This window comes from Gracilinanus agilis, chromosome 3 (genome assembly GCF_016433145.1).
Source record: "Gracilinanus agilis isolate LMUSP501 chromosome 3, AgileGrace, whole genome shotgun sequence".
NCBI lineage: Eukaryota > Metazoa > Chordata > Mammalia > Didelphimorphia > Didelphidae > Gracilinanus > Gracilinanus agilis.
This window is the reverse complement of record NC_058132.1, coordinates 166,026,945-166,052,573: the sequence shown is the minus strand read 5'-3', so window position 1 is coordinate 166,052,573 and position 25,629 is coordinate 166,026,945. Positions and strand designations below refer to the sequence as shown.

The 25,629-nt window shown below is 34.2% G+C and overlaps 3 protein-coding genes across 3 annotated transcripts; all 3 read right to left on the bottom strand.

Moving 5' to 3' along the window:
* Nucleotides 1–900: 900 nt before the first annotated feature.
* On the bottom strand, nt 901–1,848 carry LOC123238951 (olfactory receptor 8G1-like). The gene has a single exon (XM_044666207.1). The coding sequence runs from the start codon at nt 1,846–1,848 to the stop codon at nt 901–903; it is 948 nt and encodes a 315-aa protein (XP_044522142.1).
* An 11,819-nt stretch (nt 1,849–13,667) lies between these two features.
* On the bottom strand, nt 13,668–14,609 carry LOC123240657 (olfactory receptor 150-like). Its single transcript, XM_044668370.1, has one exon. It carries the CDS (start codon nt 14,493–14,495, stop codon nt 13,668–13,670), a length of 828 nt encoding a protein of 275 aa, XP_044524305.1. The 5' UTR covers nt 14,496–14,609.
* A 5,452-nt stretch (nt 14,610–20,061) lies between these two features.
* Nucleotides 20,062–21,003, bottom strand: LOC123240656 (olfactory receptor 150-like). Its single transcript, XM_044668369.1, has one exon. The coding sequence runs from the start codon at nt 20,995–20,997 to the stop codon at nt 20,062–20,064; it is 936 nt and encodes a 311-aa protein (XP_044524304.1). The 5' UTR covers nt 20,998–21,003.
* Between the last annotated feature and the right edge of the window lie 4,626 nt (nt 21,004–25,629).

The following is a 25,629-nucleotide window of genomic DNA, read 5'->3' as shown; positions in this document are numbered from 1 at the left end:
TTATGGCATAATATTCCATTAAAATCATACACTACAACTGGTTCAGCCGTTCCCCAAATGATGGACATCATTTGTCTCTAGTTCTTTGTCACCACCAAAAGAGTTGCTGTACATATTTTTTGACAAATAGGTCCTTTCCCCCCATATTTTATCTCTTTAATTTACAGACCTAGTAGTGGATCAAAAGGTATGCAGTTTTATGACCCTTCAGACATGATTCCAGATTGTACTCCAAAATGGTTGCATCAGTTCACAGCTCTACCAACAGTGTATGAGTGTTTACATTTTCCTACATCCTTTCCTATATTTATTATTTTCCTTTTCTGTCATGTTAGCCAATCTGACAGATATGAGATGGTACCTCAGAGTTGTTTTAATTTGTATTTCTCCAATTAATTGTGAAAATGAGACAATATTTGCAATTTTTTTTCAGTTTCTGGCACATAGCAGTTGCTATATAAATACTTATTTCCTTCCCCTTCCATCCCTCTTAATCCAAGTGGTTCTGTGTTTTCCATTCAGCTACAATGCTTTTAACCCACTATCCTTTATCATAATTTAGTTAAGCCTATTCCTCTAATGAAATACAACTAAGAAGAAACAAAAATAATGGATTTCATTAGTTAAATCACAGACCTACTATAATATATTGCAGGTGAAATACCATCATTGCTATTAGTAGACTTTTGCTCTTAGAATTTCTCTACATCATATCTGTAGAATGAATGGGAATGGAGGCAAGCTTAGGAAGCGGCGGTGGAGAAATAGAAGAAATAGAGGAATCCCACTAACTATAAGGGAAAGATGATGAACTTTTCACATCCCATCCCAAAAATCTCAAGTGAAAACAAATAGCACTATTATTTGTGACTGGTTTCATGGAACTAGTATTGACATTGATTATATGAGCCTTCTCCTCTCCAGAATTTTCATGATGGCAACTTTTACATCCTTGTTTCTCAGGCTATAGATCAGGGGGTTCAACATGGGCACAAAGATGGTATAAAAAACAGAAGACACTTTTTCCTGGTCTGTGGAGTTTTCTGAAGAGGGCTGCAGATATATGAATGCGGCAGAGCCATAGAAGAGGGCAACTGCTGACACATGAGAGCTGCAGGTACTGAAAGCCTTGGACCTCCCTTCAGAGGAGCGAATTTGGAGGATGCTGGCAATGATGCAGATGTAGGAGCAGATAATGGTAATGCTGGGGATGAGGATATTAAATGCACTAAAGCACAAAATCACCACTTCATTGACATAAGTACTGGAACAAGAGAGCTTCAAGAGGGAAAGGAGATCACAGAAGTAATGACTGATGTGATTCTTACATAAGAGCACTCTAAGAATGCAGCTGGTGTGAGCTGTGGCACCAACTAAGCCCAGCAGGTACACCCAACCCATGAGCCATGAGCAGGCCTGATGGGACATGGTGACATTGTAAAGCAGGGGGTTACAGATGGCAACATAACGATCATATGCCATCACTGCCAACATGTGGCACTCAGCTATAGCAAAAATAAGGAAGAAGTAGAGCTGAGTTATGCACTCAGGATAGGAGATTATGTTATACTCTGACACAAATTTCACCAGCATTTTGGGTGTGATTATAGTGGAGTGACAGAGATCAATGAAGGACAAGCTACTGAGAAAATAGTACATGGGGGTGTGAAGGTGAGAACTGAGCCCAATCAGTATGATCATGCCCAGGTTCCCCACCACAGTGACCACATAAACACCAAGAAATAGGAAGAAGAGGGGCAGCTGGATCTCTGGCCAGTCAGTTAGCCCTGAAAGGATAAATTCAGTCACTGGAGAATTATTTCTCATGGCCATTTTCTGGGAAAGCATCTGTGGGGATAGGAAAGAAGTACTACTTTAGAGAAACTCCTAATTACTCTTACTCATCAGAATCTCATGCAAAATGGTAGATTGATATCCTTGTTTTCTCTCAGACCCTTTACATTTTATGCCACTGGATATCAAGTGATTCTTCTAACCTCATAGTAATTGTCATGGAATCTCTTTCCAGTTTTGTTCTAGAATAGCAAAGATGTAAATATGGCTGTTGGAAAATGGAATACAATTGCTGACAACATGAAATATGCTGTAGTGGATGGAATATTTTGATTTGGAATTAGCAAGACCTGGGTTAAAATCCCATCTTTGCTGCTTTAAAGCTCGTGGGTAAGTCAATTAAGTTCTGTGGACCTTAGTTTCCCATCTATAAAATATAGACATCCAACTAGAAGGCTTTTTTAGCTATAAATTGTATAAAATCCTACAAGGAAGGGAATGACTTTTAGCTGTTTTTTTCTTTAAATACTCATATGCATTTTTCTGCCTCTAGCTTTTACAACATATTCGTGAATTCTGTTGGATCAGTCATTACTTGGGGGCTGTACTTTCCTATGGTGGGATAATATTTCCATGTCAAAAATAAGAAAAAGGTCATGTAGAGGATCAGTGACCAATAATCATTTGGTAAAAGAAAATTAAGTAGATAAGGATTATATAAGAATAGATTAAATTCTGGGCAACTGAAGGAGCCATTATAATTCTCTTTCTCACTATTCATGCTTCCATATAACTATATTTGGGTTTTCGTGACACTGCTCCCTCATGGTTCTCCTCCTATCCGTCTGAGTAATCCTTCTCAAGTCTTTTTTGCTGGAACAACACCTATATCATACCCACTAACTACCCTCCCCTTAATTCTATCCTGAATTTATTTTACTTTTCCCTCTACATTTTCCTTTTTGGTAGACTTTATCAACTCACAGGCATTTAATTTTCATCTTTATGTTAATGACTTCCAAATTATATGCAGCCCTAGTTTCTATCTTGAGCTGTCATCCCACATCATCACTAGTTGTCTCTTGGACATTAAAAAAATCTCTTAGACATCTCAAATTCAAAATGAGCAAAGCTGCTCCATATCTTTTCCTCAATATTCATCTCTCTTCTGAACTGCCCCATTTCTTCTGAAACCATCACTATCCTCTCAGTTACCCAGGTTCATGATCATTCTTAAATTTTCATTTAGTCCCATATATCAAAACAGTTGCTAAATCTTTTCATTTTTACCTTTACAACATTTGTCTCCTCTCTTCCCTTACATACCCAATGACTTTGTTCTGGTTCTTATTACCTTTTGGCTGAACTTCTAAAATACCCTTCTGTCTCCTCTATTGCAACAGTCTCCTACTTGATATTTCCCCACTCTAATCTATTCTTTGTATAGGCAAAGAAGTGATTTTTCCTAATTCTCAGGTGTGACTATGCCAATCTTCTTTCTATTCCATAACTTTCATTACCTCTAGGATCAAATATAACATTTTCCATTTGTGATTTAGAGACTTCCACAGCTTAGCACCAACCTATCCTTCCAAGCCTTATTGCATATTGCCCCCTTAATGTACATTATAGTTTCCTTATCCACAACTGTTCATCTCCATTTTCTATGCCATTATGCTGGTTGTCTCCGATATCAGAAATATACTAACTCTTCACTTCTGCCTTTTAGAATCCCTAGATTTCTGCATGGCGCAGATCAAGTACCACCTTCTACATGAAACTTTTTCTGTCCTGTCCCCATCCTCAGTTCCTAATACTTTTCCTACAAAAGTTATCTTCTATGTGTTTGATATAAGTGCACGCTGTCTCTGGCTAAATTGCAAGGTCCGTCACTGAGGAAAATATATAACTTTTGTCTCTATCCAACCACCTAGTACATTGTAAATACTTAGTGAGTGCTTGTTCTTTGAGTCACCAGCATTTCACTAGTCATAGTTAGTGGAAAGTGAAAGAGAATGGGCAAAACCTTCAGTAGCACTGAGCTCCCCTAGCTTTGAGTTCAGAAAGATGAACCAGGAAATGTGAGTCATATACTTACCTTCTAATATTAAGCCTTCTACTGTCTTTGACACAATATACAAATGAGAAATGGCCTTAATGGGGCAATCAGCAATAATCTCTGGCTCTGATCCTTCTGCTTCTTTTGTGAAAACAAGATAAACATGTCTTTATCTTGAGGAGACAAATACTGGAATCATCATTTCAGATAACTGTCTAATAATACATGAAAGAAAAATATAACTTCTCAGTTTTAGCAGAAGAATTGGTTGATATAACCACTTATTATTTGTAAATTTCCAAATTAATAAAATAATTTTTATTAATTCTATTTATTCATAGGTTGACCACCAGTGTATAAATGTGCTTATCTTACCATAATCTCTCCAGTCTTAATTAATCAATATGAGAGTCTGAGCCTTCAATTGCAAATTCCTTGGACCTTATTAGGGGTTCTGAGACAGTGGATCCCCCAGGTCTTACCTCAGTAAATATCCAGCAGTGTTGGGAAGAAATCACTGGTGTTTGTCTCTTCTTTTTTAACTTGGCACACCCCTTTCATCTCTTCTTGTTTAATAGATTTCCTCTGGAGGGAAGAATTCCCTGCTGTAACCTGGCTTGTGGATTGATGCCAAGGTGGAGTGGTAGGATTGATTCAGACACATCACACTAAAGATTTAGAATGAGTCTCTTACTAGTACTTTCCTAAAGATGAAACATTTCTGGGAAATTTGAAGTAATGGAAAAAAAAGATGCAATAGTGTATTTATTTCCCTCCTTCCCTTCTTCCACTTCCCCTCTTCTTTCTCCCCTCCCTTCTTCCTTCCTTCCCTTTCCTATTGATTTCCATTAATCACATAATAGCATAAATAAATTGATCATTTTCTTTGCCTTCCATTATGTAAAAGTGGGTTCAGAAAGGTATCTTTTTCAGAAAAGGAGCTGAAGGAGAAAAATATAGTGAAAATATCTTTTTTTCTGGCCTTTTGTCCAATGTCTCAAGCAATAATTAAAAGAAAATTTATATATTTAAATACTTATATTAAGAAAATAGAGAAAGAATAGATGGATGAATTGAATATACAACTAAAAGACTGAAAACAAAAACAAATTGGGGATACCCCTTCATAGTTCAGTGGATTGAGAGCCAGTCCCAGAGATGGGAGGTCCTGGGTTCAAATCTGACCTCAGACACTTTCCTAGCTCTTACCCTGGGCAAGTCACTTTAACCCCCTTGCTAGCCCTTACCACTCTTCTGACTTGGAACAGATTCAGAGTATTGATTTAAAAAAAACCCTTACTTTCCATGTTAGAATCAATACTAAATATTGGCTCCAAGGTAGAAGAGTGATAAGGACTAGGCAATGGGGATTAAGTGAGTAGGCCTGATTCTCTGTCCACTGAGGCACACAGTATTGGTTTTAAGCCAGAAGGTAAGGGTTTTAAAAATCCCTAATTAAATACTAAATTGGAAAACCTAAAAATTAAAGGTTTAGATGAATAAACCTGAATGTACAAAAACTATTGAATTAATAAATAAAATTAAGGCAGTTTCATGAAAAAACCAAATGGGACAAATCATTGACTAATATGATTTAAAAAGAGTGAGAAGAAAACCAAATCACTAGCCTCGAAAATGAAAAAAGGTGAACTTACAGTAATGAAAATGAAATAAAAACAATTATTAGTAATTATCTTGCCTAATTATATGTCAATAAATTAAATATTAAATAAAATGGATAAATACTTACAAAATATGAATCACCTACACAAAAGAGGAGGAAACAGAATATTTAAATAAACCTATTATAGAAAATGAAATTGTACAGGTTATGAAAGGACTTCTTAAGAAAAAAGCCTCAGGGCCAGATGGATTTTCAATTGAATTTTATCAAATATTTAAAGATCATCTTGTTCTAATATCAAATAAATTATTTAGGACAACTGGTGAAGAAGAAATTCTACCAAACCCATTTCATGAAACAAATACATAGATTATATCTAAACCAGTAAGATAAAAAACAGAGGAAGAAAATTATAGACCAATTCCATTAATGAATATGGATGTAAAAATTCTAAATAAAATATTAGTCAGGAGACTACAACAATATGTCATCAAAATTATAAATAATAACCAAACAGGTTTTATGCCAATTATATAGATATAATTTTACATGGGAAATGTTTAATATAATTGGTTACATCACCAAAGTAATTTATATCAATAGATACAGAAAAATCTTTTGACAAAATACAGCACATTCCTATTAAAACACTTAAAGGTTTGGATATGAATGGATATCCTTAAATTAGTAAGAATTGCAGTTAAGCCTTTATCAGTTTGTTCTCATGTCAACAACAAGGTAACACACATTTATTAAACACTATGTGCCAGGTACTATGCTAATTATGAATTATATTTAATCTAAAAATGAGAGTCAAATGTTGAATTCCAATTCCTTAAGCCATGGCTGCAATTGTTTCATTCATATCATATTGACCAGCCTCTTCAGTATCTTCAGTTTATGACAAGATAATAACAGAATACCATTTGCTATTCAGTAATGTTGGTAAAGTGCTCTGTATAGCGAGTTGTTTGTATGATTATTGCTTTTTCATTAAACAAATATTGATTTCATTGGGTTTTTATATGGAAGTTTATTCAATAATACATTTTATGCAATAACACCTCAAAGATTTTTTAAAAGAAATTTCACATGTATGTTCCAACTCTCTCCTTTTGACTTTGTACTAAAATTTTTTACATAGATGTTTGACACAGGATAAAAGTCTACTTAATATATCCTCACAGGTGAATATGACTCTGTGAGAGAAACAATTTTAAAATTCAAAATGTCCAGAAATCATGAATAAAAAGAAAATCTGGTACTTGTTAAGAAATAGAAAAGTAGATTAGTAGTACAGAATAAACATACCACAAATAGTCTTAAAATATTATAGTAATCTTATGTTTGACAAGGATAAAGTTCCAAGTTTTGGTAATAAGTGTTCACTATTTCATAAAAATTATTAAAAAAACTAGAAGGCAATTTGGCAGAAATTAGATAGAGACTAATGTTTTGCACCATTTTTCTAAATAGAATAAAAGAAAGATACATGACCTGTCATAAAAATTAGAAGAATAGGGAACATATTATCTATGGATAGAAAAATAATTAATAAATGAACAAGAGATATAAGTATTTTGAATTGCAAAATAATTTTGTATTCATTAAATTGAAGTTTTTGTGCAAATAAAACTAATCTATCCAAGAGTAGAGTGAAAACAATAAGTTGGGAAATATCTTGGACAGTTTCTTTGATAGAGTTCTAATACCTAAAATATTTAGAGAACTTTGTCAAATATATGAGTCTGAACCATTCATCAAATGATAAATGGTCAAAAATATGAAAAGATAGTTTTTTGATTTAGAAGTCCAAGCTATATGTAACTATCTGAAAATAACTCGAAATCATTAATGACTAGAGAAATGCAAATTAAAACAACTCTTTAATACTATTTAACATCTAAAGTGATAAAAGGACAAAATTGCAAATGTTGAGGAGGATATGGAAAATAGGAATGCTAATACATAGTTGGTGGAACTGTGAATTTCTGAAACCATTTTGAAGAACAATTTGGAATTATACTCAGAGTTTTAAAACTGCATATACCTTTTGATTAAGTAATATACCTAGAACTAATACCACAATTAGATTTCCTAAAATGATCAAGAAAAAAGGAAAAGAATATGCTCTAAAATAGTTATAGCAGTTCTTTGTGGTGGTAAAGAACTGGAAACTGAAGGGATGTCCCTCAATTGGGGAATGGTTGGAAAAGTTGTGGTATATAATTTTAATAGAATACTATTGTGCCTTAAGAAATGACAAATAAAATGATCACATAAAATCCTGGAAAGACATCTATGAAGTGATGCAAAGTGAAATAAACAGAATCAGGAGATCCTTGCACATAATAACAATAATAGTACATAATTATCAACTGTGGGTGACTCAATTTTTTCAACACAAGAAGGATCCAAGGGTCTCAATGTGAAAAGGGCTGTCCACCTCCATAGAAGGAACAGATAGAGTTTGAAGGCAGGTTGAAGCATACCGTTTTTCAATTGATTTCCTCAATAAATTTTTCTCTAGTGTAAGCAATATTGGTCTTATTTCACAATATGACAAGCAGGGAAATATATGTATGTTCATATATATAATATATTTATGTTCATACATATATATGCAGACTGCTTTCTTGGGAAGTGAGAAAATGGAATGGATGGGGAAGAAAAGAATGAGACATTTTTGAATATAATTAATGTGAGAATTTGTTTCTCTTGGATAAGCATATTTATTACAAATTTATAATGAATAATGTTACATAGTATATTATGTTATATATAAAAAACAAAAATAAATTATAAAAAAGTCAAGAAGACATATTAGAAGAAACTTATTCTATTCTTTCAGCATGTTCATAGTCTCTTATTTGATTTTAGGAAAAGCACCAAAAGAAGAAAAATGGGTCATCCTTAAAATTATTGCATGAGGGGGCAGCTGGGTAGTTCAGTGGATTGAGAGCCAGGCCTAGAGATGGGAGGTCCTAGGTTCAAATCCGGCCTCAGATGCTTCCTAGCTGGGTGACCCTGGGCAAGTCACTTGACCCCCATTGCCTACCCTTACCACTCTTCTGCCTTGGAGCCAATACACAGTATTGACTCCAAGACGGAAGGTAAGGGTTTTAAAAAAAATAAAAAAAATTATTGCATGAAATAATAGACCCAGAAATTTTGCTTGTATTGAGGCATCATGGTGAAATAAAGTGACTCTTCCATCATCTTGTACCTCCTTACCTTCTCAATAAATGAGGACCATCAATTAACACATCAGTATATTTATTAAACATAAATTATACCTGTGGCCCTTAGTTGAGGGACATCGATATGAAGCACAACTGTTTACTGCCTTAAACTGGTTCAATTTAGTAATTTGAGACATGATGATACCAATGGAATAATTTTAATTCTATTCAAAATTATGAAATTAAGTGCTAATATGAATGTTAACTTATATAAGCACCTTTGATATAGGCTTCACTGAGAGGGTGAAAATTGATCCATTCTTAGAAAAAGAGGTAAAATTTGATATTTAGCATGAAGAAAGGACATTCTGGTTAAATGGAATTACCTGAGCAAAGCTAGGGAACACAATGAATGTGTAAAGTGCGTGAAATATGAAAAAATGAGACTTACTAGAAGGAAAGGCTTAATTTGAGTAGTATTAGAGGACATGGGTAGATAACTGGGTTAGGTGAGAGTAGACAAAATATCAAAGCATAAAAAGTTAGACATAATAAGGAAAAAATGGTTATTCATTTCATTCACTTTACTTTCTAAGTATCCTGTCACAGATCAATGAGTAAACTTCAGGAATAATAATAATAGTAGCAGTTAACATTTATATTCTTGCTTACAATTATTATCTCATTTGATCCTCACAAATGGGAGGTACTGCTATTGTTATTCTGAAGAGACTGAGGCAAAATGAGGTTAAGTGACTTGCCCAGGGTCATACCAAGAAGCCAGATATTTGCTGTATTCCCAGTTCCTTTGATATTTTCCTCACTGTATCAGTTTATCTTCTATGGCTTATGTTGAGTTAATTGTTCTGCAGATATGTTTTTTAACTATGAAATAAATTAAATAGTGATAAACAGAAATCATAATCTGGATCCTCATGATCTTTTTTTAGTTCATTTTAATAGTTCTTTGAATTAGGAAGATATCAGATGAGCAGAGAAGTCTCTCTGTGTTTTGGCATCTGAAAACGAAGATTTGAGGCCAGTGTTTTATTCATATCCATATCGGTATATCTGTATATCAATCTGTATGAATTGATGGGCATCAATGTGAACATAAACAAACATGTCTCATGCCAAGCTTCTCCATACCAGTGGAAATAGGCAAATTTGTTTCTCTTCTTCCCCAACATACTTTTTCACTAATTTTTCAGAAGTCAAAAATGGATTTTAGTTAATCATGAAGGATCATAAATCGCAGGATCACAGATTTAGAACTTGAGGGGATTTGCAAAGACATGGAATCATTCTGTCCCTTATTTTACAGAAAAATAAACTGAGGCCCAGAGAGATTTGGTGACTTCTCTAGGACCACATATCAAGTGTCTGAAGATCCAAAACCGATTTTCCTGACTCCATTTTCAGGATTCTTTACACTTTATTATATCATAGTTTTGAAAGTGATTTAGGAGGTGTGAATTATCTTGCTAGGTGTTTTTGAAAACATTAAGTTGATTTGTGTCCTGATGCAGAAGATGGACTAAAAGAACTTGGTGCAGTTCTCTAGCTGTTTCCTACCTATCTACATATCCACATATCCTGATCTGAATGTATCGCCTGCATCTCTAGATTGGGCAACCATTGTGATACCTAGTCTTCACTCTGCTACAGTCTCAGACTGTGCAAAGGACCTTCTCTTAAGTCTACAATCTCAGGACTGCAATGAATCCTGTATGAGGGGAAAAAAAACGCAAAAAAACTTTGCATGTCTAGGAAGAAAAGGGCCTGGGAGATCACTTTAAAAGTGGCATTTGCATAGACATCCTTAGAGAGCTCTGAGTAAATAGCTGGAAAAAAGTTACATTTGTGCCACAATCATTGCAATATCCATTATGAATAGGAAAAAGGTATTACTTTAGAGAGACTCCCAATAATCGTCATCATCCATCAGAGGCTCACACAGAAAGGTAGACTCATCCTTGTTCTCTCTCATTCCCTTTACATCTACCTCTCAGACCCTCATGGACACTAAGTAATTCTTCTAACTCCATAGTCATATTTGACATGAAAGCTGTGTGTCACTTTGTACTAGCATAGGAAATATATAGCTGATGGAAAATAAAATGGAGCTTTTAACCACACATTGAGAGTAAATGCATTTGACTTGGAGTTAGCAGGACCAGGGTTAAAATCTCACTTCAACTACTTTCTAGATCTATTATCCTGGATAAGTCATTTAAACTCTGTGGACCTTAGTTCTACATCTACAAAATGCAAGCATCAAACTAGATGACTTTCAAGGTTCCCCCAGACTCCCAGGTTTAAGAGAATATAATTGAGAGTGACTTTTAGCTGTTCCATTTTGATACTCATACTCCTTCTTCCTCCAGTTTCTGCATTATGTTTGTGAAATTCTTTCTTGGAGCAGCCCCCTATCCTGGCCACTAATAAGACAGGATAATGCCTTCATGAAAGAAATTAAAAAAAAAAAAAGGTCATATGGAGGCTCAGTGACTGATCTTGGTCAATCAATAAACAAAAATTAGTTGGATAAGGATTTCATTAGGCAAGTTTAGGTTCTATGAGATTGAAAGAGCCATACTAATTTTCATTCTTACTATACGTTCTTCCATTCAGCCATATTTGACTTTTTGTGACCAACTATCCTCCCCCTGGTTTCATCCTGGGTTCTTTTTTCTTTTCCCTCTATACTTTCCTTTTTGGTTAGCTTCAATGCACAATATTGAATTATCATCTTTCTATTAATGGCTTCCAAATCTATCTAACTATCTATCTATCTATCTGATATGCAAGCTATGTATATATATGCATATATATTTTTTTCCTATCCTGAACTGTTATCTCATGTTGTCCGCTGTCTTCTGGACATTGCAAAGAAAATATCACTTAGACATCTCAAACTCGGTCTGTCCAAATCAACTAATTATCTTTCTTCCATATTCATCTCTCTTCTGAAATGCCCCATTTCTGCTGAAAAGTATAACCATCCTGTCAGTTACCCAAGTTTCCAACTTCATTTTTAGTTTTAAATAATCATTTTCATATCACATAAAAACAGTTGCCAAATCTTGTCATTTTTACCTATACAGATTCTTTCATGTTTGTCCCCTCTCGCAATTTGAAGACACAAAAATCTAGTTCTGATTTTTATTATCTTTTGCCTGAACTTCTTCAATACCCTTCTATCCCCACTACTGCAATAGTCCCCACTTGATATTTTCCCCACTCCAAATCCATCCTTTGGATAGATGCCGAAGTGATTTTCCTAATTCTTAGGTATGACCCTGCCAATCTCCTGTTCAGTAAACTTCATTAATTCTAGGATCACATATAATTGTTTTCATTTATCATTTAAAAGCCTCAACAACTTAGCACCAATCTATATTAGCATTATTGCATATTGCTTCCCTTCATTCACACTACAATCCAGCAAGACTGACTCCCATAGTCTTCCTCACATATGATAGTTGATCTCCAATTTCTATGCTTTTGCATTGACTGTCCCCCTTACCTAAAATATATTCACTCCTCCCCTCTACCTTTTAGAATACCTAGATTTTTGACAGCTCAGGTCAGACACCACCTTGTATATGAAACCTTTTCACCTCCACCCTTCCTCCTCAAGTTCCTTTCATGTATTTCTAGCAAAAATATCTTCTACATATTTAATATAAGTACGTGTTGTCTCTGAATACACTACATGCTCCTTGAGGGCAGAGAATATTAACTTAGATATATCTTATCATCTCTCTCTCCCCTTCCTTCTTTAGGTTTAGTAACTTTGCCCAAGCTGTAAATGACTCCACCTTAGTTTATGGTTTGCATCAAAACTTTCATCTGTGTCCATATCTAATAAATTATATATATCCCACAACTAATCTAGTATCCATATTACTCTAATAAATTATTGACATTAAAAATTAAGAAAAATATTGTCTAAATTATCAATAAAAATAAATTTGTTGTAACTGTACTCAGAGACTACCTTTCAAATGAGTGAACTCTCACTAACTTTTGGGTTATGCATATATAATGTTGACTAAATGATCATTGAATTTAGTTGAATGAGAGAATAAGGTGACCTGAGTAGCACATCAATAAAATGAGCTAGAGTAGAAGTGGAACATAAAGAAGGCTATGAGTCACAAACCCTGACTAAGTGCAGCATAGAAAAACAGATAAGAGTAAATGCGATCACGAAGTGGATGGCAGGCCAAGGTGAGAGACAGATGGATCTGGGGGATAGAATGCTACAGTAGAAAGAGCAGTAGTTCAGGAATCAAATACCCTTGCATAAATTCCAATTTAATTCAACATGTGTAATCTTGAGCAAAGCATTTATTAATGCTAGGTCTAAAATACCTCATTTTAAAAACTAGAAGTTCCTCCCTTTTTAGAACTAAAATTCTCTAGTACAATAAGGCAGCTACGTGGCATAGTGAATAACTTTGTACTTAGAGTCAGAAAGATATGAGTTCAATTGTTACCTCAAGCTAGTACTAGCAGTAATAATTTAACCTCTTTCATCTTTGCTTTCCCTGTACACTGGTACCTTTTCTCAAGGTTGTGAGGATCAAGTGAGATAATGTAGGTAAATAATTTTATAAGCTTCATAGTCTTTGCAAATGTTAGCTATTAAATATAGAAAATCAGCTTCTTATGAGAATGAAGGGAAATTACAGAATGGTAACTCTATAGTATGAGTGAAAAACAACACTAAGGTTCTAAAAATGCTTGCATTCACCCTGGCTTAATACATGATACTTAGCATTTCATTACTAATAGATCTGCACTTGATTATTACACAGAATCTATAATGTGACTGATTGGGAGGGGAGGCAGAAGTCAAGGGGACATGATAGGAATGGGGTTGTGGAAATAAGGAACATATCACTGTATTCTGCCATATGAAAAGACAAGATAATATTTCTGTAAGAGAAAAGCAACATTGACAAAGTGATTGATACTATCATCATGACCATTTCCCTTTTCATGAGTATACTCTTTTCTCTAGGATTTTCTTCAGCGCAACCTTGACATCTTTATTCCTGAGGCTGTAGATAAGGGGGTTCAGCATGGGGATAACTATGGTATAAAACACAGAGGACACTTTCCCCTGGTCCATGGAGTTGGTAGAAGGCTGAAGATACATGTATGCAATTGAACCAAAGAATAGAGAAACAGCCATCATATGGGAGCTACAAGTACTGAAGGCTTTAGATCTGCCAGCAGTGGACTGGATACGGAGTATGCTGAAGAGGATGAAAACATAAGAACTAACAATAGTTACAGTTGGGACCAAAAGGTTAAATGAACTGAAAGCCAGAAGTACTACTTCATTGATATAGGTGTCAGAGCAAGAAAGTTTGAAGAGGGGAAGAAGATCACAAAAGAAATTATTCACAATATTGTCCTTGCAGAAGTAAACTCTAAGCATGCAACCTGTATGAACTGTGGCACCAACCACAGCTATAGCAACTACTCCACCCACTAACCAGGAGCAGACCTGATGGGACATGATGACATTATAGAGTAGAGGGCTACAGATGGCAACATAGCGATCATATGCCATCACTGCCAGCATGTAATACTCAGAAATTATTAAAAAGATGAAGAAATAGAGCTGAAATATGCACTCAGAGTAGGAGATGATGTTCTTCTCTGATACAAAGTTCACAAGCATTTTGGGGGTGATGACAGTGGATTGACAGAAGTCAAAGAAGGACAGACAACTGAGGAAAAAGTACATGGGGGTGTGAAGGTGGGAACTGAGAATAATTAGGATGATCATTCCCAGATTTCCTACCACAGTGACCATGTAGATGCCCAGGAAGAAGATGAAAAGGGGTATCTGGAGTTCAGGTTGGTCTGTTAAGCCTGCAATGATAAACTCAGTCACTTCAGAATGATTTCCTTTCTCTAAGTGGTGGACCTGTAGGAAAGGGAAAGCAGTCCATTAGAGTAGATCTCCATATACCCCCTTCTCCCCAGTACACCAAGGAAATTTTTCCATCGAATGGGTCCCTCTAAATCCCAAACTTTTTGATTATGTAGTACTTGTTCTCATTGTTGTTGATCTCATTGATGTTTGGCATGATAAGACATGTCAAAGTCTTAATTACTATTAGGTTTTAGTCTTTGCCTTAGTCATCATCTTAACCTTATTTTTATTCTTATTATTACTTTGTCTAAGAATTAATATTGGAATGATAGTTCATCAAAATGCAACAGTCAGAAATGAACTATGCCCAACTTTTCCTCATCCTGTACTAGCGAGGAATTTGTTACTGGTATAGACTGATTCTGTTGACAAAAATGAATGCTCAGGAGTTATGGAAGAGGATAACTTCCAGGTATTCCATTAAGTCACTTTCTAAGGCCCTTATCTCTTCAGCTCCTGTTCACATTCTTCTATTCTTCTCCTATTCTCCTATTCTTCTCATATTGAAGCAGTTATCCAAGGCACTAAGGGATTAAAGCCATTAGCATTCCAAACACTTTTAGACATTTCTAGATGTCTTCTACTCAGAGGCATTCTCCATAATGCTCAGGGCTAGCAATAAACCAAAGAAAATGAGAAAATCAGGTTTCAGAGAGGCCCCCACAATGATTGATTTTTATATAAACGATTAAGACAATTGAATTGAGGCACACACCCTCCACTGTTGGGTCTCCATTGAAGAAATCTATGCACTTTGTCAAGAAGTCAAGTGTGATCATCTGCAGTATGGATCTTTTTGTTCCTTTTCCTTCTGTAGCGATGTAAGCATGTATTTTAATTTCTCAGTTGCCCTAGGAGTTCTGAAAGATGATAAGATGATGTTTTCATTATTAGTTTATCCCAAGGGTTCTTTGTTTGTGCAGGAAAGAAAATATCATCTCTCAATCTCACTGGAACTGTTGGTTCATGAGACATTAGGATTTTATTTTTAATGCATAGTTTCCAAGGACCTTATTATGAACACACTGGTGTATACCTCTCTAGGGTTTTAGTTCATCTACAATACAGACTTATCCTGGAAAAGATAATTTGTCTTCTAGATCATATTCTTGTCCCAATTCATCTTAATCAATGACTTCTAATCATGCTTTGCTTACTTATTCAGCTGCTTTATAGAATACTCCTCTTTTCATCTTTTCTTGAGTACTCAAGATATATAAATAGGTCACAAGTATGTGAGTTTCTGGCAAACTTTCTTAGAAGTGCAACACATCTGGAAATTTTGAAATAATGAAAAGGAAAAATAATTCTGGCGTGCTCATGAGATGGTTATGTTAGGTTTTTTTAAAAATTAGACCTGCAATTTCTTAGGTAAAGGAGGCTCCCAATGTGGAAAAATCTAACAAAGATTAGTAACTGCTTTGGAATTTCTAGCCTTAACAAGTTGATAGAGTAAAATTTAGCATTGTTATCTTTACAATAGTTAAATCACCCAATATTTATGAATTAATATAAAATTCAATTAAATTATATAGAAAATAAGACCTTTGAAAGGTGATATTCCAAGAAAACATGAAATCAACTTTCTAAGTATGTGAACAAGTAATATCTAACTCAAATGTAGGCAGGAATACAGAGAGAAAACGTGCAGAAAAATTGGAAAAGTTAAATGAGAATCTAGAGAAATAATCTTTTGCTCCTCAGTATAAAATAACTTCAATGTGGGTGCATTTTATCTTCCCTACTCACCAGTTTATCATCACCAAGTAATGAATCTGGAAGTATTTATTCATACTAGGTTGTGCTCACCAATGTGTTAAAGTGGTGGAATTATAAAACTTAGTCTAGAAGTAGTTTGCTTTTGAATTGGGGAGATAATACTAACAAACTACCATGAAATAATAGAACAAACAATGTATCAAACAGTTATATTTCATTTTGAGGATTAGAAAGTATAATTTTTTACTTTTTAAAAATTGTTCATAACATTAAAATTTCAAGGTATCTCTCTCTGTCCTTCCATCCCATCTGTCCATGAACTAGAGAAGGCATAATTTGACAAATATATAAGTACATATAAAACTGTCTTACTTATTTCTATCTATCAGTTCTTTCCTGGAGGTGGCCAAGTTATTCATCAAACAATTTTTCTATTACTGTACATTATGGTCTCTTGGTTCTGCTCATTTCTCTCTTCATAAATTCATGTAGGTCTTTCCATTTGTAAAATTAAATCGGTCTGCTCATCATTTATTATGGGGCAGTAGTACTCCATCATAGTAATATTCCACAAATTGCTTAGCCATTCCCCAGTTGATGAGTATCCTATCAAATTCCAGGACTTTGCCATAACAAAGAGAACTGCTATAAATATTTTGGAATGTTTTCCCTTTTCCCCAATCACCTTAGAAAACAGACCTAATATAGAGTTTTGTAACTTTTTGGACATCATTACAGATTACTCTCCAAAATATCAGTTCACAGTTCCACCAATAGTCTATTAGTTTCCCCATTTTTCCACATTCCCTCTAGCATTTGTCATTTTGCCCTTTTTTCATTTTAGTTAACTTGATAGTTGTGAAATGACATTTCAATTATTTTGATTTGCATTTCTCTAATCAATAATGATTCAAAGCATTTTTCATACGAACTATATCTTTGATTTCTTCATCTAAAAACTTTCTATATTTTTGACCATTTATTAATTGGGAATAGTTAATATTCATATAAATTTGACAATGTGGTGTTACAAATAGAGTACTGGTCTTAAAATAAAGAATGTCTGTGTCAAAGCCAATTTCTGCATTTTGCTGAAAGGTACCATAGGCAATGAATTAGTATCAACAAAGCATATATGTATATTTGGCAAATTTTTGTAATATATATATACCAAGTGGCATAACATCAAAAAATTGGTTGTAAGGAAAAGTGAACAATCAAATTTTAATAAAAGGGACCTTTATTTATCTCTTTTTGATTTTGGTAAATCTAAAATTTCACTCATTCCTCTAGATTCACTACCCAAATGTATGGACAAATCCACATCCTGATGACTTTTATTGATTATCAGAGATCCTGCCATGAATGTAGAAGACTTCACTATCTATACTTCCCCAATTAATAAAACCTTCAATTTAAGAAATTGTGATCACCTATTCCTCCATTCCACCTCAGATACATATGGAGCCATCATATAGATATTTCTACCTACAAGTGCTCCACTTCATTGTTTATTAACTCCAAAATTCCTTTATGTGATCATAATTTCTTAGATATCTTAAATTAAATATGTCAAAGAAAAAACTTATTCTTTTCCACCACTCCCAAACACATCACTCTTCTAAATTGTTCTTTTACTGTCCTTTATCTGATAGCTCCACATATTAGTTCTATTAATTCTAAAGTTTGAATTTTTTTTTCAGGAGGTGACCAGTGCATTCTTTCAAATTTTATTTTTCCTTCTGATTCTAAGAGATATGGTGAGTTTTCTTCTATTATTTCTTGAAATGTGGTGTCTAGACTAATTTTTATTCAGGACATTCAAGTAATCTCATAATTTTTAAATTGTATCTAGATTTGCTTTCCAAATAATTTATTTTTCTTATGATATACTTCACATTTTATTCTGTTTTTCATCTTTGTTTTATTCTTTTTTGAGACTTTGAATTTTATTCTAATTTTCAAGAAATTATTTTCTTAAGTAAGGTTTTGTTGAAATGTTTGTTAATTTTCTTTTTATCTCTTTCTTCTCTAGTTCTCATTTCTTTTGCCATTTCTTGTTCTCATTTGGTTTTTGAAGATTTTTTTGCTCTTTTTTAAAACTCTTGCTTTATATTAGGAATTTTTGTAAGACATTCAAAGAACATTTTTGAAACTTTGCTTTTTGGTAGGATTCTTTTTTGTTCTTTGTGTCATTGTTTGCTGGTAACAAGTAGTTCCAAAAAAACAGAACAATGGAATTTATGGACATCTTTCTTCCTATCACTTTTAAAGAATGCTATTACCTCTTTATCCCATGAGTACAGCAAAAATGCTTTCTTTGATTCTGTAAAATGTTTCCCCATTAGTATAAACTAAGTTTTGACTATTTCAGAGGTTTGACTGCTCATTTCAATAATTCCCTTTGTGTGTCACTCAGGGAAAACAACAACAGAGATTCTGATTTGGAGTTGGGATGGAACTTAAATGTCATTTATCTGATTTTACAGATGAGGAAATAGGATCAGAGTTCAAATGACTTGTCCATAGTTATAGTGGAGGATCTATTCTCAGACACATGTAATATGAATCTAATTTGATGTAGCTCCTAAAATTACTAATTATGGCTCTCCTATTTTATAAAATCTGAACAGAGAAGCAATAAAATTCAGAGGAAAAAGTTCTGGGATTTCAATCCAAGTACTTTAACTCTAATCTCATCACACTTTCCTCTGAATTATATTTCCTTTCTCTTCAGATTTCATATAGTCATGTAGCCATATTTAATAATTTTAGGGGCTAAATCAAACTAGATTCATGTTATATTTGCCTGAGAATAGATCTTCCAGTATTCTCCTCCTTATTGAGATAGTAGTCTGGTAACTGACATGGTATGTGCACACACACATGTGTGTGTATGTGCATGTGTGTGGTGCCCTTTATAAAACTGGAAACAATTGGTGAAGCTATATGATGGTTCTCTTTTCTACATTCCATAGTGTATTTATTTCTTTATAACCTGATCCTCTTCAACTTATTTAATTTTAATAAACTTACAGTAAAAGTTAACATAATAGGACTTATCAGCAATTATTTGGATTTTTCTTGATTCTGATCAAAGCAAAAACATGAAGAGTAAACAAAGGTACAACTGAATTGCTGTGAACCTTAAGATTTTGCCAAGCCCTGAAGAATACAGCAGTTGACAGACTGAATGACCAATAGTCTCAATGCCTATTGCTGGGGCACAAGTACCTTTAGTAGGGTTGGGTGGCTAGAGGATCAAAAATATTTTTAAGATTTCCTAGTGATTCCTGCTGAAGAATACAACAAGGTGAAATTCCAGGTTAATAGGGTATGAAAGACAGAATTTGGAACCCAAACCAAATCAACCTTTAACCTGGAAATAATCATAAATCTAGACTTGATAAAGTAGAATTACAAAATTATTTTTATTGAGTAGGGTACCCTTACACCTACTCAATAATTGGATTGTAAAAATATTAACAACAGATCAGACCCAATGCACAAGATATAGATACTATTTCTAAGTAGAATCAATCATTATCATTACTTCTCAGAAATGCAGGCCAATGTGGATAAAAAGACACAGAAGCCAAGGAAAAGAGAAAAATAATAGAAAAGTGACTATGCCCACAATGGATATGTTAGTGGGTCCCAATTTTCCAATAATTAACATTGCATCTTCCAATCTCTAACACTGTCACTCTCACTTTTCTTTTCTTCACCAGAATTTTTTTCTCTCCAGGATTTTGATTAGTGCAACTTTGACATCTTTGTTCCTCAGGCTATAGATCAGAGGGTTCAGCATGGGCACAAGGATGGTATAAAACACAGAGGAAACTTTTCCCTGGTCCATAGAACTAACCGAGGAGGGTTGCAGGTACATGAATGCTGCAGAGCCATAGAAGATGGAAACAACAATTATGTGGGAACTGCAGGTACTGAAGGCTTTAAATCTTCCCTCTGTCGATTGGATACGGAGGATGCTGGCAATGATGAAGAAATAAGAACTAAGGATGGTCAGAATTGGGAAAATTATGTTAATTACACCAAAGAATAGAATGACCACTTCACAGGTGTAGGTACTATAGCAGGAAAGCTCTAAGAGGGGATTGAGATCACAGAAATAATGATTGATGATGTTGTCCTTGCAGAAAAATGATCTGAGTATGCACCCTGTCTGAGCAGTAGCAGCAAGAAAGCCTATTATGCTCACTCCACCCAACAGCCATGAGCAGACCTGATAGGACATAATGACATTATATAACAAAGGGCTACAAATAGCGACATAACGGTCATATGCCATCACTGTTAACAAATGACACTCAGAAACAATAAAAATGATAAAGAAATAGAGTTGAGTCATGCACTCATTGTAGGAGATCATGTTCTTCTTTGACATAAAGTTAACAAGCATTTTGGGAGTGATGACAGTGGAATGGCAAAGATCAATGAAGGACAAACAACTGAGTAAATAGTACATGGGGGTGTGAAGGTGGGAACTGAACGCAATCAGTGTGATCATGCCTAAATTTCCTACGACAGTGGTCACATAGATGCACAGGAATAAGAAGAAAAGGAGGAACTTAAGTTCTGGCTGATCTGTTAATCCTGCGAGGATAAAGTCAGTCACGGTGGAGTAATTTCCTGTTTCCATGGCCTGGATGGCATCTGTGGAGATGGGAATAAAAAAGTCATTAAGAATATGTTCATGATTACCTGCAGCCAGAGGCAATTCACAAAATTGAAGAAACTCATTAATTAGGACTTTCATTTTGCTTTTGTATCTGTCCTCCAGGATACCTCTTACTATTTCACAGTCATATAGTCCAGTTAAATCCAAGAACATACTATTTCTGACTTTTTTTAAGCAAAAGAATGAAAATTTTGGTATTAAGTTAGAGAATGTATCACTCAGGGAAAGGGACTTTAGAAATTGTGAGATCCTCCCAGAACTTTTAAAAAATAAATTTTATAGTGTTGGTTTTTTTTTGGCTGCAGCATCATAGTTTCCCCTGAAGAAGGCTAGAAAGATGGGGCTAGGAGGCAGCTGTGTAGCTCAGTGGATTGAGAGTTAGGCCTAGAGATGGGAGGTCCTAGGTTCAAATCCGGCCTCTGACACTTCCCAGCTGTGTGACCCTGGGCAAGTCACTTGACCCCCATTGCCCATCCTTACCACTCTTCCACCTAGGAGCCAATACACAGAAGTTAAGGGTTAAAAAAAAAAGATGGGAGTAGTTATTTAAAGCAATAAATAGAGCACCAACCCTAAAACAAGGAAGATCTAATTTCTGAGCCAATACTTATTTGCTGTGTGAGTGTAGGCAAGTTATTTATTCTGTTTGCCTCAGTTTCCTTATCTGTAAAATGAGCTGAAGACATAAATGACAAAAACATTTCTGGTATCATTGAAAATTCCAAATGAGGTCAGAAATAGTAAGATACAATTGAAATACATAAACAAAATAAAAACTTTCTCCCTTCTTTGTTTCCCCCTTATCTTTTTTCTAAAGACTTATAGAACAACAAATAACATTTTAAAAGAAAAAAATGAGGGAGAAATCGCCAACCTTATTTTACATTCTCTTTTATTTATCAAGCTTCTGTTCATGTGTTTGAAGTTTAAAGTGTACAAAGTCACCTAGCAAATTCCTGAATTGACTAGAAATGGAGATTAAATTCTGGCATTGTAGAAACTAAAGCCCCTTTTTATTTCTGACACAGAAATAAAACTAACTAACTCTGGAGTTTTCTTTCTGAATAGTTGGAGAGTTATCTCAGAGGGGTTTTGTAGTTTTCCAATATCTCATTGAAATAGCTGTTGGCTATTTATAGATTTTATTATGCTAAGAAACTGGAGCTACTGTAATTTCTATTATATTTGTACATTATTAATTCTTAGATTAAAGGCTTTACCAGGCTCAAATTAGTCTAATTTTCATTACAAATGGACTGAACAGGATAGAAAAGTGATAGTTTACAACTCTAAAATACCATGCATAGGAGTTTTAAAGAACAGATCATGACAACCATGTGAGACACTCACCATCCAGTACCGTATTTTATTTATTTTTCATCCACTTTGTCATTGGTGATCATCTCAAGCTTCCTGCTAAATGGATGAAAACACTGATATCAATTAAAAACAATCTAAAGAGTGTGAAGGTAAAGTTGATTAATTCTTATTATGGCTTCATATATGAAATCTTCCACAGATGCAACAGATAAACCATAACTTTTTAGGTATAACAGAGGTGCTCATTGATGTAATGTGGCAGTTTTAGTATCCATATGAAGATTTCAAGGAATTTATTAGGAACAACCCAGACTAAGGCTCCACCCCCCCATCCCCAGTGTCTGGCCTGATCAGGGATCCATCTCTGTGGGGAAGATTTTGCAAGTAAACACTTTGCTCCCTTTGCTTTGACATATCATTTAATTTCCCAATCGTTTACCAAAATTCCTTGGAGGAATAAGGAAAGTGTAGCTGTAATCCCACTTTATCCAATCATGTGGTTTGGGATAGAGATTCAGAAAGATAACTCCAGAGTTAGGTCTAATCCTGAGAAACACCATCTTAAAGACCCAACTTAATTTAATTGATTTGAAATAAATAAGAGTGCATTATTATGCTTATACCAGAACAAAGTGAGAGGAATTGTGTCATAATTGACCTAGTTATCCTTGTAAACAGGAAGACTTGGATTCAAGACTACTTCTGAGATTTTCTAGCTATTTGACCTTGAACAATTCACCTAATCTTCAATGTCCTCAGATAATTTTACAAACCAATAAGTTTCAAATCAGGCATCTATTTCCTTTGGTAGAGGGAGTTTCTTCCTCAGAGTTCCCTCTGTTAATGAAATCACAGTTCTGCTCCCTTTGAAAATGCAAAATATAGTGTTATGAGGCTAGAAATACAGAGATGAAAAGTGCCTTACCTAAGAAGTTTATTCTCTACCAGAAAGAATATAACTTAAATGCAAATATAAATAAAATGTAAACATATTCAACAACAAGTGTTTATTAAATACCTACTATGTATCATATATTATACTAGGTAGGTTAGTGGATATTTGAAGACAAACAGGAAAACAATCTCAGCCCTCAAGGAGCTGACAATCTACTTGGAGAAAATAATGTACATATAGTTAAGTAAATACAAAATGTATATTTTAAAAAGTGTTTTCAAGGGGTAGCACTGGCAAAAGAAGAGACCAAGAATATTATGAAGGGAGTGGTAAAACTTCAAAGGAAACTAATAATTAAAAGATATAGCGATAAAGAGGGAGTACATTCTAGGTATAGGGGACAAGTGCTCACAGATAATTTGAGAAAGCAAGAATAATTTTGAAAGAGGAAAACATTTTAGCCTAGTTCATCATAAATATCTTAACTCTAAATAATAAACTCCAGTTACATAGGAAAACACAATTATTTCTTACTTATAAGGATTTTGTTGTTTTCACTTGTTTTTTTTCAATTATGTCCTTCTTTTTGTAACCTTATATGGGTTTTTCTTGGCAAAGATACTGTAGTAGTGGTATGCCAGTTTCTTCTCTACCTCATTTTATAGATGAGGAAACTAAGGAAAACTGTAAGTGACTTTCCCAGGATCACACAGTTAACAAGTGTCTGACACCAGATTTGAACTCAGGAAGATGTCTCCCTGACTCCAGGCCAGGCACTCTGTCCACTGCACCATCTAACTGTGCCAATTAAAAGACAAATGATAGGTGAGAGGAGATAAAACAATTCCTATAAGTCAACAATATGAAAGTTTACTTGGAACATCTTAGGAAATCAGCAGACAACTAACTGAAAATTTAAAGCTTCAGCAAAGTTGCAGCGACCAACATAAAACAGCATATGTACAAAACAATAACAAAGTAAAAAGAAACAATAATACAAAGGGAAATCCCTTTCTAAATAAATACAAAAAATGTGGATCTCATCTCCCAAAACACACAAAAGACTTGCATAGGTTCAATTACAAAGAGCCCTTTAAAGAAATAGAGAATAAGCTAAGTAGCTGAAGAATATTAAGTGCTCATGATTAGACTGTGCCACAATCAAAAATTATTTCCCTGACCTACCCTCTTCAAGGAGATGGTTTTGGACTTTTTATTGTGTCAGTCTACTTAGGATGAAATTTTTTCCATTCTAAAAATTTTTATTTTTATTTTATTTATTTATCATATAAAATGGGTTTCTTGGAGAAATAGGGGAAAGAATACTGTGATAGTATTATTAGAGATTATTAGATAGTATTATTAGAGATAACTATGGTGATTTAAGAACATCAACAAATTTTATTTTTAGAAAAAGAAGTACACAGTAAAGTATAAGTACACTGTAATACTTGTCAATAAGTGGAGTTCTTCCTTCCATTAAAAAAATGAATAAAAGTATACATAAAATTCATTTTATTAGATTTTGCTTGCTGTTTCAGTCTGTCAAGATAATTTTAGATGCAAACTTTGTCATATTTCCTATCAATTATGCAGCCCAGCCTTATGTCAACTTTCTATTTCATAAGAATCATATCTATGCTTTTATCTCAATCATTATAAAATCTTAAACAAAATGTAGCCAAAAACAACTATCTAGAGAACTTCACTAAAGTCTTACAATCAAAAATCCATTAACAATACTTAAATAAATATTAACTAAGTCTGGACATGCCTAATTGTATTATCATTTAATCTACATTTTTATTCCTTTTCCATATGGAGGTCATCAGGAAGATAAATGATTTACTTAAATTGAGGTTTTCTGTATTTATTAAAATATCCAGGCTTCCTCATCTAAAAATCCTTTTTAAAAAAATACTTTGTTCCACATGTATCCTTTAAAAATCAATCTATTTTGGATTATGGAGATAATGGCTTTCTTTTTTAAGTAGTTAGAAACAATATCTTTTTCTAAATTTTTATTTAAGTATTTTTCCATGGTTACATAATTCATGTACCTTCCTTCCCTTTTCCTCCTCCCCGCCTCCCAGAGCCGACAGGAAATTCCACTGGGTTATACAGGTATTATCACTCAATACACGTTTCCATATTAATCATCTTTGTAATAATCTTTTTTTTCAAACATTTATTAATATTCATTTTTAACATGGTTACATGATTCATGCTCCTCCTTTCCCCTTCGCCCCCCACACTCCCCCCACCCATGGCCGATGCACATTTCCACTAGTTTTGTCATGTGTCCTTGATCAAGACCAATTTCCAAATTGTTGGTGGTTGCATTGGTGTGGTAGTTTTGAGTCCACACACTCAATCAT

Excerpts from the sequence above, each read along its gene's own strand:
- LOC123238951 (XM_044666207.1), bottom strand. The coding sequence starts at position 1,848 with ATGCTTTCCCAGAAAATGGCCATGAGAAATAATTCTCCAGTGACTGAA.
- LOC123240657 (XM_044668370.1), bottom strand. The coding sequence starts at position 14,495 with ATGGTCACTGTGGTAGGAAATCTGGGAATGATCATCCTAATTATTCTC.
- LOC123240656 (XM_044668369.1), bottom strand. The coding sequence starts at position 20,997 with ATGGAAACAGGAAATTACTCCACCGTGACTGACTTTATCCTCGCAGGA.